At 43.6% G+C, this 16,131-nt stretch overlaps 1 protein-coding gene across 1 annotated transcript in view; it reads right to left on the reverse strand.

Annotated features, from left to right (window-relative positions):
* Window positions 1-16,131, reverse strand: part of NEK4 (NIMA related kinase 4) — a 1,767,660-nt gene that overhangs the window by 938,722 nt on the left and 812,807 nt on the right. The window contains exon 8 of the mRNA XM_044078881.1: window positions 4,443-4,499. Within this exon, the coding sequence (XP_043934816.1) occupies window positions 4,443-4,499 (57 nt within the window). The remainder of the gene's footprint in view (window positions 1-4,442; window positions 4,500-16,131) is intronic.

Consider the following 16,131-nt stretch of genomic DNA (forward strand, 5'->3'; position numbering starts at 1 on the left):
GCCTGAATTTTCCACTAACAGACTTAAGAAAAAGATATGGGCATTCAGAACTTCCCTATAGCTGAAACACCTGATGTTCTTAAGGGGTCATTTGCATATATCCCATTATCCTCTTTTACAAGAGGCTTAATAGGTTCAAAGGTTCATAGTTGTTTACTAGGCTAATGAACACAAGGGCCTATTTAAGCCTAGCCATGCATCCCAAATCTCTGACAAGTTTTGATACTCTTGATAAGTGTAAGCAGAGGCCTTTGAGACGAACCATTTACAGGTTACCTGTGTCCATTAGAGACATAGGTGCCAAACCAGGGATGAACTTCTGGTTTCCCATCCAATTGTCCAAGTAGCACTTGAATTGGACCAGGGAGGAACTCTGTTTCATATGGATGGGGAGCCTGTTCCATAGACAGGGTAGTCTCTGGGACACATACCTGTCTCTCCAGCAGGTCCTATTTATATCACAGGCAAGGTTTAAGTTTTTAGAATGGGTAACTCTGGTGCTGTTTGTTTTGTGGATATGCAGGAGGCCCATTAGAGTGGGGTCTGACAAGGTCCTGTATGCCAAGCATAGATCTCCCCTCAAAAGCCTGTAGGATGCAGAATACAGGGATAGGCCCTTGAGGCGGTCTGCATAGGACATTTTACTTGCTCCTTGTATTCTTTTAGTGAGGAACCCCTGTGGAAATTCCAATTGTTGGATATGCCTGGTTAGGTACATAACAAAGGGGGCACTGTACTGAATGATAGGTCTGATGAAAGCCGAATACAGTGGAACAATGACTTCCTTGGACTTGGATGCCATATTTTTTTTATAAGTTACGCAACACAGAATGAGTTCCTCCCCACTATAGACATATAATGGTCAAAGGCTAGATTACTATCTGTGTGTGTCCCTAAGTCCCTTACTACTAGGTCAGCTCTAAGGGGAGTGTTGTCAATAATACCAGAGATGGAGGACTTCCCAAAGGATACGATTATGCATTTCTTGGCATTTAGATTCAGTCCATGGCTCTGGCACCAGTTGCTTGTTTGTGTTAGCCCCTCCTGGAGAACATTTGTGTCAGTGTAAGAGTCAATGACAGCTCCCAATTTGCAATCATCTGTAAATTTAGTCAGTCAGGGACCACTGACATTGGCCCTGACTTCTGAGAAGTACATGCCAAAAAGAAGCAGTCCAAGGACTGATCCCCAAGAGACTCCACTTATCACTGGCCTCTTTGTAGAGATGGACTCCCCAGTTCTAACTTCCTAGATCATGTCTGTGAGTCAGTTGGCTATCCATTGGGTGACATACGGGTTTGTACCTAACCTCTTGAGTTTGTCAACAATGCCCAAAGGCAGTATTGGGTCAAATGCCTTGGCCAGGTCAAAGTAGGCAATGTGAATGATTTTGTACTCATTCAGTGCTTTGGTGACCTTCTCAAAGAAGTCCACCAGGTTGAATAGGCATGATCTGCCCTTGATAAACAAAAAATGGGTTGGGTCCAGTGTCTGGAGGTTTACTATATCTCTGTTGATCATCTCCATGATAATTCTTTCCATGGCTTTACATACAAGTAAGACTAGTGAGACTTATGGGTCTGTATTATCCAGGGTCTGTAGATGGCCCACCTTTGTGCAGAGGGATGACTGTTGTATTTCTCCATTCATGAAGCACGAAGCCTGTTTAGAGGCTACTGTTAAACAGTAATTCCAGAGGCCCTGATAGGTCATGTGTCATGCTACTTAGAAGGCATCCTGAGATATTATCTGGGCCCACTGATGCAGTATTCTTGGTCTTAAGAGAGAACATTAAGGACCTGTTCCCTAGTGGTAGTAGGGGGAGTTATATTTGATGATATTTCCTGAGGGAAGGTTGAAGGTGAGAGAAGTGTAAAGTTGGAGTTGAATTTATCAGCCAGGTGGTTTGCTATTATCTTCTAGCTCAGTAAAGGTGGCTCCATTTACAATGAGCTCTGCACACAATTGTGTATTGCCTTTGAGGTTACAGACAGTTGAAACATGCTTTGTAGATGTCCTTGGCCTGGGAGGCCAAACTTACCTCAAATTTGGCTTTGGTAAACTTTATTTGTCCTCTGAATTGTTTGTTTAGTTTGATGAGAGTGCTTTTATCTGGCTGAGCGCTGCACCTCCTAACTGTTGCCATGATTTTCTTCCTCCTGTTATACAGTCGACTGATTTTGTGATTCTACCAGGGTTGCTTGTTTTTTGAGTTAGTTCTGTACTACTTCCTGGTGGGTACAGCTTCCTCTATGCAGCTATAAACATGCTTGTACAAGTTTTCTGTGAACAGTTTTGCATAGGCAGCAGTGCTCTCAGGGATTATGGGGGCCCAAAATTTTGCCAGGTTCTCATTTAATAGCAGGAGGTTAGCCTTAGAATAATAGTTCCTGAATATTCCAGGTTTAGCTGGGGGTCCAGGTTTTATTTTTACTTTGAAGGAGACAATTTTGTGGTCTAACCTTACCACGGAAGGCATTAGAGTAGGGGGTGTGCAGCAGTCTCCCATATTAGTGAGGACCAGATTCAGTATGGCTGCACCCCTGGTTGGTGTATCAACTACCTGGTCAAGGGAGTTTGTGTTTACAAAATCCAGGAATCTCTGTGCATGTAAGTTTGGTGTCGTATAGGATTCCCAGTTAATAGTGGGGTAATTAAAGTCCCAGATGATGTGCTATTGGGTTTGCTGGTTAGGGTTTCCAATACGTTTAAATATATGGTATGAGTTTCCTGGGTCATAGAGGGGGACATATAGCTTGCAAGGAAGTGGTATTGGATTTTACCTATGGTGATTTGAACATGGAGCAGCTCAAGTGCATTGTCCTGTTTGACCAGCCTTGAAGTATATTTATTTTTGATATAAACAGAGACACCTCCAACCTTCAGTCCCCTGGAATCACACACTGACAACTCTAGCTTGGCTAGGATTTTCTTGTAGTTTTTTAGCTACATTTAATGGAATGGCGAGTCACTTGAGAAGAGGACTGCAACAAAGAGAGGGCCGAAGCTTTCCCCTCAGAATCTGGAAGGTCTAAAATAACTTGAAAAGCCTGAGACAGAAGGGCTAACACATGCCTGGTCAAATGGGTCTGGTAATTCACAGCTTGAAAAGCCAGGATAACAGCAGTGTACACATTTTTGCCCAGTCTTTTCATGGCTCTACTGTCCTTGTCAAAGGAAAGCAATTTAATAGAAGGCAAATGCTTGGAAGACTTATCAGAAGAAACAGAAATAACAGAGGGGTCAGCAGAGGGACACTTGTAAAGAAATTTACAATCATCAGGCACCTTATAAAATCTGTCAGTATTTTAGCAGCAGGGGAAAGGGTGCTGGGAATCAGGAGTCTGAGAAGCAGCTGAAAATGTGTCCAAGAAAGCAGGAAGAACAGAAGAGGACTTAAGAGACTCCATTTGGAGGAGTTCATAATACCTCTTCTGAACATCAGAAACCTGGATGAAGTCCCACTTAAAAAATTCCATCACAGGAGAGAATATCTCTAAAGGAAATCTCCTCAAAGGAGAACCTAGACTAACAGTGTCCTCCTTCTCAGAACCATAATCCAATGGAGGCGGAATACATGAGGAATAGGCCAAAGACTCTTCATCAGAGTCTAAGTCCTCATCAGAAGAGTCCTGCTCCCTTGGATTCTTAAGAGGAGTAGAGGACCAAGGAGAGACAAGAACAGAGACTCCCTGAGGGGGCTTCAAAGCCATGAGAGCATTAAACAACCCCCACATAAAATCCTATCATTAATGCTGAGGATCCTAAGGAGCAAGGGGAAATAAGATTTGTCTTCTGCTTCTTCTTTAAAGGGACATCAGCTTTATTCCCTATGCTGTGATCAGGGAGCATACATGTGTTATATGATGTCCCTATAACAACCTAAGGCTTTGAAATACTGTCCGGACGTCAGGCTACCCTTGGCAGGGTATCCCTAGTGTAAGGAATACTACAGCAGTGATATGGAAGGACATCAAATAGTATGAAGTGAGCCCATTAAAGACAAATTAGGAAGAAAAAAAAGTGGCTTTGCTGGAACCAAGGTAGGCAAGCAAGCACAGATAAGTGAAGGTAGGAAAGAAAGACTGGGAAATTAAGGAACATTGTGCCTCCAACATGCACATGGACTGCACTAATAATATGGAAAGCTGTTTGGTTAATTAGTTACTGAATAGTAAATTTGGGATTGTGGAAAAAAAATAAGTACACCTGTTTAAAAAAAAAAAAAACTCAGGCACACACTTGCTCTAGTCATCTTACCATTATCTATGGGATCAAGCAGTACTTTATAAAGCCTGCAACTCTCACAAATATATCACTGGCAAGCTGGTGATGCTACTATGTGTGAAATTAACTAGCTCCTCCTTAGAAGTTTTCTTACTTTCCCATGTTGTAAGTTACAAGCAAATATGAAAGAAATAAGCAAAACTACTAAAACTTACAAGTAATGCAACTGGTTCAAATGGCTGCAGTAGTTTCTCTGTAGAATCCAAATCACCCTGTAGATAAAGACAGAGAAAAAGAATACTTAATGGTTTTCATCTTTAAGTATCCCTTGCTTTTCTGTGTACAATCTTAGGTCCCTCAAAACAGGCATACTTGTTGGTTCATCTAGTAAGCCTAACGAATCAAAAAACAAATAAAGAAATCAAACGTGTGTGGATTGCTATTTTTTGTGTGCTTGTGTTGTGTGTGTGTTTCTTAGAACAGCGAATTTTCTCCCTGGTAAAAAAATCGCTGTTCTAAGCCTTCGATGGTTTTGCACTTCGAGGTTAGAAGTTCAAACATATGGCATTCCAACTTCTGCCATTTTGTCGAAGTGATACATACTCGAAAAAAATCATAAGTAATGTTAATATACTGCCCCAGATTGCGAAGTAAATATGAAATTTCTTTTGTAGTAGACTTAACAGCCATACAAACATGTTTGTCTGCTTTATGTAGCTGCTTGCTCTCAGTGTGTCTGTTTATCGGGTGTTCTCTTTCCCAAGCCTTGCACTTCGGTGATCTAGTCTGACAACCTCTTGTCACCAGTACTAATCTGTAGTAGGTGATATAAATCTAAGCATTTCCTTCAGACCAAAGTTGCTAACATATGGGGTTGGCTTAGTCAAAAAAAAAATCACACTAAAGGTATACAACACTCCAGTATTAGCATTATAATACTCCCTCGCTTTTTTATGGGTGTCAGTAAAGCCTGATCATTAATTCTGACAAGGAAGATGCTACCTTTGCTAGACTGATCATACTTCTGGTCTTACTCTTCCATTAAGTCCTGTGCTTCCTGTGTTGCTCTTATGCTCCAATATCACATACTTTTTGTCACTTATGGTCCCAAGAAAGCAATATAAATCAGTAAAGTTTGCTTTCATTTATATAAATGTGTGATTGCCTATGTCATTAAGTGACAACTCAATAAAGATGTTTCTCATTTAAAAAAAAAGAATGCAATATATATCTATATCCTTCAGATGTAATAATCCTAATTACACTGCAGGAGCCTAGGCTTCCCTGGTTGATGAAAACATATCTAAGGACTAGTCCCTCAGCTGACAGCTTGGCTTTCACAAAAATAGCACACCCCTTTTCTCTCTCACCTTACATTTCTGCCTTAAAGATACTTAGTCTGTTTGGTGGGCTCAATGCACCTCTTCCTACATATGTTAACCTTTAGGCAAAATGTAATTTGGTAAGTACTACTCTACTGCCCTAAATAAGAGGACAAGTAAATTATCCATGTTGGTGTGAATTACCTGAGACGTACCTCCCTGGACTACATGAAAAGAGACATGGAGGAGCTGTCCGATCTTGTAGCCCAGGCAGGTATGACCCTGGCCCCGAGTAGCATCCTGCCATCACCTAGAATGATACCACAGTACAAGGATAAAATGACTGACTTCAACAATTGGCTAAGCTTCTGGCGTAATTCTAAGTAGATCCAGTATCTGTCTGCCTGAAATGACATGATCGACAAACCATGATGCTTTGCCAGAGATGGCCTGCACCTGTCGCCCTTGGCATTCCGGATACTGGCTAAGGCTCTTGCCACCCCTATAATGCCTTTTTTAGGCAATATTCAAATGACAAATTCACCACCGTAACAGGTACAAGCAAGCAAAATCTGAGAGTAATGCTACTTAATGCTAGAAGTCTAAACCTCAAAATGCACTCACTTGAGGCACCCCTTAAAATGGAGAACATCAACATCTGTGCAGTGACAGAGACCTGGTTCAAGGCTCCAGAGAGCACCCCTGCATTACCAGGCTATAATTCATACCACACCTTTTGACCACCTAACCTGGACCGAAGCACTAAAGGCAGAGACGTGTCCATATTCATTAAGGATATCCACACCTCCAGGCTAGTTGCTCAGCATAATGCATCCGAGATTATCCAAGTGCAACTAACTCTGGGCAAGACCGCAATCCAAATTGTAGCTTGCTACAGATGCCCCACCATGCCCCAGGATTCCCACTCCTCATTTCTTGATAAACTGGCAATATTAAGGTACAACCTAACACCCTAATAATGGGCGATTTCAACTACCCCACCATTAACTGGGAAAACTACTCATGTACCAACTCTTGTGCTCAATGTTTTCTGGAATTCATAAATTCCAACTCCTTGGATCAACTTATCCACACCCCCACCAGGGGAAGCAATAACCTAGACCTGGTCATTACCAACATGGGCAACTGGTGTTCCACACCAGAGGTCAATTCCTCATTGGTCAGATCCAACCACAAGCAAATCACCCTAGACATCCACATCCCACCCCCACCTCCCATTAGGGAAACCACCGTAAAAAATTTATCCAAAGCCAACTTCACGCTTAAGACAGAAGTGGCAAACTTCACGACACCCATGCTGACGGACAATAGAGGTACGACTGCTGAATCCAATACAATTGCACTTTATAAGCACTTACACGAGTGCATGGATCATGCAATCCCTAACAGAGCCAAGATGCTATCTTCCAAAAAAAGGAAGCCAATCTGGTGATCCCCTGCTATAAACAAACTCTACAACAGAAGAAAGAAACTGTTGCAAAAAAAAGCGTAAAATTCCATGACTGGAGGAACTCTGTGGTCAGCCTCAGTAAGAAGCTGAGATCCCTCATAAAATCCTCCAAAGCTAGTTACAAAAACAAAATCACCACTGATTCTAAAGACAACCACAAAGCATTCTATAGCTATGTCAGGAATTTCAATGGCAACACTCAGATCTGCTCTGAGTTACAGCACAATGGCACTAAATATACAGAACCAACTGATATTGCCAACATCCAGGCAGATAGGTTCAGTGCTACCTTTACCCCTCTCTCATCCCCTAAAGGGCCCATCTCTATACTGGAAGAATGCAAAGTTCCTGTAATCACGGCTGCATAGGTAAAAAACACACTCTCCAAAGCCAAGAACACAGTATCTATGGGACCTGACAACATCCCGGACTGCATTCTACATGAACTACAGAACGAACTGGCACCCCACCTAAGTACCATGTTAAATCATAGCCTCACCTCAGGCTTTGTGCCCACTGAATGACGCACAGCAACGGTTATCCCACTCCACAAAGGGGGAGCCACCACGAACCCTGGAAACTACTGCCCCATTAGCCTGACGAGCCTGGTCTGCAAGGCTATGGAACGTATCATCATGGAACTTATAAACAATGACATTGGTAATCTCTAAACTCTGGATCCTTCCCAGTTCAGGTTTGTAAAAGGCAGATCATGTCTCCTAAACCTGATAGACTTCTTTGAAGCGGTCACCAAAGCCGTAGATGAGGGTAAGGTGGTTCACACAGCCTATCTAGATCTCGCCAAGGCTTTCGACACCATCCCCCACTCTGGAATTATAGATTAACTCACTAAACAAGGTATAAATCCCTATGTCACAAGATGGGTTGCCAACTGGCTCACTGACAGAACCCACACTGTGAAAGTAGCAGACTCGAAATCCAACTTCAGACCAGTGACAAGTGGGGTACCACAGGGTTCAGTCCTAGGTCCTCTCCTGTTTGGTATCTACTTCTCTGAAGTACAGGCTAACACAGAAGGTCTTTGGCTAACAAAGTTCACAGATGACTGCAAACTAGTATCATAATCAAAACTCTTAATGATGTGGGCACCCTAAAAAGGGCCTAACTGAGACAGATGCCTGGTGTCAAAGCCATGGCCTCAAGCTCAATGCCAAAAAGTGCATTGTCACTCCTTTTGGTAAAAACTCTGTACCCATGAACTACCACATAGGGGGTAGTCTACTTAACACCAAAAGTGTAATAAGAGACCTTGGGACACAGGTGGACAGTAGTCTCTACTTTGATAATCACATCGCCACAGTAGTCAGGAAATCCTTCTACGTGGCACACCTCATCACAAAAGGTTTCTCATCCAGGAAAAAAGAGGTCATTATTCCCCTCTACTCATCACTCAGACCCATTACAGAGTACAACACCCCTTTTGGTATGTACCTCACAAGACATCTACAACAACTGGAAAGGCCACAGAAATACCTCACAAAGAGGATTACTGGCCTCAAACAGATGCCCTATGCAGACCATCTCAAAAAACTCCAGCTTTACTCTGTCACATATCACCTACTCAGAGGTGATCTCTATCTAACATACAAAGCCATGTCGAACTCAGAGCTGTTGGACATGCTCCACGTAAAGAAATCCCAATCCCTCCAAGCTACACGTGCTAGTGACCTAAGCCTTGTCACCACAAAAAACAGAACATGCTGGAGAGATAGATTCCTGTCCCAGAGACTTCCCATGCTCTGGAACAAACTACCTATCTATATTAAACAAAGCTCCTCATTAGCACTCTTCAAGAAGAGTCTTGATGACTGGATGGGAGATAGGAAATTCACCCCGGGGATCACTTCTGTGGCTCTGCTTGACAGGGGCACAGGAAAATCATCTTCTTGGGTGGCAAAAGCCAGGGTACCATTTGGCTAGGCCTACATAGGCCCTAGGTCCAATAGCCTAGTACCTACCTACCAATGAACCTATAACTACAGAAATTACAATTGTGTAAAATCTTACTATAACAGTAGATGTCCTTCTCTTCACTGTTGCAGTATTCCTTACAATAGAGAATCCCCTGCCAAGGACAGCCTGACATCCAGCCAGTATACCAAAGCCTTTAGGTTGCTAAGGGTATGTCATACGTCACATGTATGCTCCACACATACAGCATAGGGCATAAAGGTGATGTCCAGACATCCCCAGAACCGACAGCCCCAGTAGGAATGTCAGTCCAAGTACTAGAGAGGTACCAGGCACATCCAGAAGGGAAAAAAACCAAAGCAGGTGGGAGGGATTACTGCAACAGTGAAGAGAAGGACATCTACCGTTACAGTAGATTTAACACAACTGTACTGTGTCCTTCCATTTCACTGTTACAGTATTCCATACAATAGCGAGAGTGCAAAAGCTCATGAAGAGGAGAGGGAGGAGGAAGGTCCAGCACAGCAATCTTGGAACACACAAAGGATGGCCATAGCAAAACCAGCTCTAGCCCTGGATATCACATCCAACTTATCGTGCTTGGAAAAAGTATGCACAGAAGTCCAGGTAGCTGCCTCAAGAATAGAGCTTGTATCTATACCCTTGAAGAAAGCACCAGAAGAAGTCACACCCCTAGTAGAATGAGCCTTAAGTGAACAAGGAACGCTCTTGCCATGAAAAGAATAACAAAAAGAAATGGCTTTAGATATCCAAGAAGAAACAGTTTGCTTGGAAACAGCCAAACCCAAAGATCAAGGATGAAAGTAAACAAAAAGCGGATCAGATGTGTGAAAAGCTTTGGTCTGATCCAAATAAAATCTGAGTTGTCCATGCACATCCAAACTGTGCAACACCTTTTCACTAACAGGTTATGGGAAGGGAAAAGTGGGCAAATGAATAGACCGATTAAGAACAATTTATTTGCCACTTTGATCATAAAAAGAAGGATTAGTACAAAGGGACACCCCTGTCCTTATGGAAAACTTAAAAAGGGGAACAGCCATAAGGGCTTGAAGCTTAGACACCCATCTGGCAGAAGTTAAGGGTCATCAAAAGAACACTCTCTCAAAAACAATGTTGCAATGAAGCTGAAGTTGCAGGCTCAAAAGGAGACTGAGTCGATTTCTGCAAAATAAAATTAAGGTCCCAGGAAGGAGACAGGATTCCTGGGAGGTCTAATATGAAGGATGTCATTAAGAAATTGTTTAGCTTCAAATCTAGAGGCTACTGTGGGTGCTAGAGGCAGACAAGCAGAAATAGCTAACAAGTGGGCCTTAACAGAAGAATATACCAACTCAGCATTCAGCAATTCACACAGATAAGACAGAACCAAAGGAACATCCACAGGCAGTGAATCCAGGTTACGAGAAATACACCAAACAGAAAACTTCTTCCATTTGAATAAGTAGGATTTCCTAGTAGTGGTTTTCCTGGCTTCCTGCAGTAACTTAAGCACATCCTCAGAAAAAAAGATGTCTATATGGAATCAAAATCGTATCACTCGCAGCGTCACTTGAAGAGTGGACAGGCTGGGATGGATGAGAAATCTCTTGTCTTGTGTGAGTAGGCCCACCCTGTGAGGCAACTTGTGATGACTGTCCTTGGCTAAATGCAGAAGAGGAGGGAACCAGTGCTGTTTGGGTCAACAAAAGGAGCCACCAGCAACTTTCTGGGAGCATTCTGTTTTATCTTGAACAGGACTTTTGGAATGAGAGGAAGGGGAGGGAAGGCATAAAGAAACGTCCCCTTCCAGGAAAAATAAATTCTGTCCACCTTCCAGGCCAAAGGACATGGGGCTCTGGCACAAACAAGAAGAAGCTGTCTGTTCAGAGGGGAGGCAAATACATCTACTTGAGGAGTACTCCACTGGTGGACAATGTCCAGAAATACATCCCTGTGACGCATCCACTCATGGGGCTATGCTATGGACCTACTCAGAGAGCCTGCCACAATGTTCTGACCTGGTGGAATGTAAACTACCTGAAGAGTCACTTGATACTGAAACTCTAGGTCCCACACTTGAAGTGCTAGCCTGCACAGGAGATAAGATCTTGTCCCCCCCCACCTTGCTTTGTGACATACCACATAAGTGTGGTATTGTCTGTCAATACCCTGAGGGGCCCTGGAATGAAAAGAGGATGAAATGCTTGAAGAGCTACAGAAAAACTTTCATCTCACTCCGACAACAATGTGGTCTTTCTTTTGTTGAAGCAACCAGAGGCCCTGCACTTTTAGAGAGCTGAAGGAAGCCCCCCATCCCAAGTCTGAAGCATCTGTGAACAGCTCCTGAGAGGGGAGTGGAGGTTGAACAAAAAGCCCTGGATTGAGTGCCAACTGCTGAATCCACCACTGAATTTCCAGCTTTTGGCATGACAGAAGAGGGACTATGAAATCTAGAGGATGAGAGTGATGAAGCCAAACCAACTTTAGAAACCACTGAAACTTTCTCATATGGAGTTTGGCTAAAGGGAGCATAGGAATGGTCGAGGCCATGAAACCCACAGCTCTTAGAAATTTCCTGGCTGCAATTGAGCCCACAGGAAGAAGGGATTGAAAGAGGTCAATGAGAGTTAAAGTCTCGGGAGGAAGCAAGGATGCCATTGGAACAGTCTGGATCCTGCTTTCTAGAAACACATGATCCTGTGAAGGAGTCAGGAAGAACTTTTGGAAAATCATACTGAACCCCAGGCTTTGCAAAAGAGAAATGGCAAAATGAAAATGCTGCAGTAGAATCTCTGAAGAAAATGCCTAAAAAAGCAGGTTGTCTAAACAGGGAAAAACCTGAAACCCTCTTAGACTGCAACAAGCAACCACAGAAATGAGACATATTTTGAATATCACTGGGGCAACAGAGAGGCCAAAGGGCAATGCAAAGAACTGAAAATACCAAGAAGCAACAGAGAAATGTAAAAACTTCCTGAAAAGGGGACAAATATGGATACAAAGAAGAGCATCCTTGAGGTCCAGAGAAACTAGGAAAGCCTGAGGAAGCAAAAGAGGAAACAAGGTCTGAATGTATAACATCCAGAAGGAAGGGACCTTCAGAAAGGTGTTTAAGTGAGAGAAATCCAGAATGGATCCCCAAGTGCCCTCTTTCATGTGGGACCAAGAATATTCTAGAATAAATCCTTCCCCCGTCTGTGAAACTGGAACTTCCAAAATAGTGTCAAGAGACCTTGAAGTACCTCTGAAAAAAAAAGTTAATTGTTCCTAAGGGGGCTGAGGAATGCCCACGAAGGGGAAAGAGATTTCCAAACTATGTCATACCCTGAGCAAATGATGGAAAGAACCCAGGAATCCTGAATAATCTTTACCCAAATAGGTCGAGACAGTGGAAGACGAAGAGAGAGAGGAATGTGTCTGAAAAGTACAGGGCAGTCAGACAGCACCTGTTTTGTCAGGAAAAGATTTCTGCTTAAATGTAGTCTGGGTAGCTTTAGCAGGAGGAACCCATTTTCCACCATTTTTACCTTTAGGAGGAGGGTGAGACTGTCTATGAATAAAGGCCAGCTTATTAGGGGAGTTCCTTTAGAATTTAGGCACAGGAAAAATAAAATAGAAGTTATGTTCTTACCATAACGTTCCATGTTAGTTGTCTTCTTCTCGCCTTCTTCTTGCTGGATGGGGTTCGGAGCCGACCTCGGCTCCGACTCGGCCACTCTAAAAGCTCGAGAGTTGGTTCCACCGGCTCGAGGCTCCCCTTATATCCCACAATGCTAGGCGAGAGTTACCTCAGATCTCGTTTGTAAGCTAACCCAGCTTATATCAATAACAGAATAACTGTAAATAGAATCCACCTCTAACAGCAGGAAGAAAAGGGTGACCTACATCCTGAAATAAGAAATATGCACAATAGCATATGACTAAGAAAGAGGTGGTAGAAAGAGAGGTCACGATCACAACTCCTCTAGGTCTGTCCAGGCCAGGGGAAGGAAGAAGAAGGCTAGAAGAAGACAACTAACATGGAGCGTTATGGTAAGAACATAACTTCTATATGTTAAGTTGTCTATCTCTTCATTCTTGCTGGATGGGACCGTCCTAGCACCTTGTCCTGGGTGGCCAAACGGAACAGACTCCTGAGAACAGTGGAACCAAAATTAGCTCTATGCCTAGAAGCTAAATCCAACTTATAATGGGAAATAAAAGTGTGAGGAGTAGCCCAAGTAGCCGCTGCACAAATGGTGTCAATAGGCAGTCTGTCTTGGAAGGCTAAAGAAGTAGCCAAAGCTCTGGTGGAATGGGCTTTAGGTTTATTAGGCAGTTTTGGTGTCTAATCTCATAAACAAGGGTAATCAGAGACGTTAGCCATCTGGATAATGATACCTTTGAAACTGGAAGTCCTTTTCTGCTTTCCACATAGGAGACAAACAGCTGATCAGATTTTCTGAATTGTTTCGTCCTGTCCAAGTAGTACCTTAATTGACGATGAACATCCAGGCAGTGTAATTTTTGTTCAGACCTATTTGAATACTCTGGGAAAAAGACAGGGAGGTCAATGCTTTGGTTTAGATTTGATGTTGAAACTACCTTAGGCAAAAAGGACGGGTTAGTTCGTAAGGAAACTCTGTCCTTATGGAACAAAAGATAAGGAGAACGACAACTGAGTGCTTGAAGTTCTGAAATTCTTCTAGCTGATGTGATAGCCACCAGAAAGAGAGTTTTCCATGATAATAATTTCAAGGAACATGAAGCTGCAGGTTCGAAAGGGGAAAGAATCAAAGAAGCAAGAACTAAATTTAGGTCCCAAGGAGAAGGAGAATTTCTTATAGGAGGTCTGAGAAGAAAAACTCCTTTCAAAAGGCTTTGCAAAGTTTGTGGGACATTAGGGCAGATTCAGAAATGCCCACATGAAAATTAGAAATAGCTGCCAATTGAACCTTAAGAGTAGATGGAGATGAACCTGCATGGAAGAGTTCAGCTAGAAAATCAAGGACTAGTTGGATGGAAGCGGTGAAAGGATCTATGTCCTTTCCTTGTGCCCAATATGAGAAGCGATTCCACTTACTCAAATAAATCTTTCAGTGGAAGATTTATGGGAAGCTATCAATATATCTCTAACCGAGTGAGATAATTGAGGAAGCCTGGCTACGGTTGGAACTGGAGGAACCAAGCAGTGAGGTTCAGAGAGGGGAGGGAGTGATGAAACTGACCGACTGGTGGATCAAAAGATCTGGAACTAGGTCCAGATGCCACGGTCGCTCAAGAGAAAAACGTTGTAGAAAGGGGAACCACACTTGTCGAGGCCAGTAAGGAGCAATGAGGATCAATGAGGCCTTCTGAGCGATAGCTTTCTGTATTACTTGAGAGATCAGAGGGAAAGGAGGAAATGCATACAGAAGTCCCCGGGCCAAACTTGGACTAGAGCGTCTCTGCTGGGTTGGCCTGGTAAAGGGAATAGAGTGAAGTATTCTCTGCACTTGCTGTTTTGGGGAGTAGCAAAAGATCGCAGCAAGGCTGACCCCACTTGAGAAATATCTCTCTCACTACAGAGTCTTTCAGAGACCACTCGTGAGGCATGAGTATAGCTCTGCTCAACTTGTCCGCAATTTGATTGGACTTGATGTGCGTTGCTATCAGAAAACGCTGAGAACAAATCGCCCATTGCCACAGTCTGAGTGCTTCTCGACACATGGCGTATGTTCTCGTTCCCCCTTGTTTGTTGATGTACCACACTACAGACATATTGTCTGTCTGGATTGCAATCGTTCCCAAGGGAAGAGAGTCTTGAAGGGCTTGCAACGCTAAAAGCACTGCTCTCATCTCCAGAACATTTATGTGCAAGTGGCATTCGTTTGGTTGCCATGTGCCCTGGACTGTCCTGCCCTGATAATGCCCCCACCCGATCAGGGAGGTATCCGTTGTCAGAGTAGCAACCGGAGGAGGTGGAACAAATGGTCTTCCCGACAGGAGCTGGGGAGAAGACATCCACCACATGAGATGCTTTTGCATGCGTGATCATAATGGTGTGAGACATTGGAAGTTCCTGGTATGACCATTGAGAAAAAGCATCCACTGAAGGATCCGCATGTGGTATCTGGCCAATGGGAGGAGAGGTATGGCCGCTGCCATGATTCCCAACACCTTTAGAACTAACCTGGCTTTGGCTCTGTTGTTGTTGAGAAGAAGTGACACCAATTTGTGAATGTCTGATATCCTTTGGTTCGTTAGCGTTGCAGACATGTTTATAGTATCTAAATTTGCGCCTATGTAGGTAATAGTACGACAAAGGCGACAAAACAGACTTTCGCAATTTATTGAAATACCCAGTTTTGACAAGCGAAAGTATAATCTCTGGCCATCAGAAGGAGATGCTTGGTGGGAGCTGTGAGAAGCCAGTCGTCCAAATATGGAAACACCTGGAATCCTTATCGTCTCAGGTGAGAAGCTACCACTGCCATGCATTTGGCAAACACCCGGGGCAGTGGTGAGACCAAAGGGCAGGGCCCTGAATTGAAAATGACTGGTTCCCAGCCTGAAGCGGAGGAATCTTCTGGAGTGTCTGTTCATTTTTATGTGATAGTACGCATCCTGAAGGTCTATAGAGCACATCCAGTTTCCTTTTCCCAATAGGGGAAGAATGGATTGCAGCGTGACCATCCGAAATCTTGTTTTCTTGACTGATCTGTTCAAGATACTGAGATCCAAAATTGGTCTCCAGTCCCCCGTTTTCTTTGGAACTAAAAAGAACCTTGAGTAGATTCCGGATCCTTGTTGGTCTGGTGACACTGGCTGAATTGCTCTTTTTGCAAGCAGTTTTGAAATTTCCAAAGCTGCTATATCCCTTTGGGTGGAACATCTGGAAGGGATTTTTGACTGATTTGGAAAACGAAGAAAGGGGATAGAATAGCCTTCGGAAATGATGGACTGTACCCATTTGTCTTGAGTCAGGGATAGCCAGGCTTCTGGGTACAGTGACAATCTTCCCCCGACTGCCCCCGAAGATGGGCAGTCGGGCAACACCTCAGGGATGCTGAAAGGGCTTGTCAGGAAAGGCTTCCCGATTGCCCTGGTTCTGCGGACCCCCTGCCCCTAGGGCGTCTACCATTGTTATTCCCACCTCTGCCTCTGGTAGGAACGACTCTGTCGTCAGGCGAAGTCCCTTGAGATTGTTTACGGAAC

This window comes from Protopterus annectens, chromosome 7.part1 (assembly GCF_019279795.1).
Source record: "Protopterus annectens isolate FY-2018-M chromosome 7.part1, PAN1.0, whole genome shotgun sequence".
NCBI lineage: Eukaryota > Metazoa > Chordata > Ceratodontiformes > Protopteridae > Protopterus > Protopterus annectens.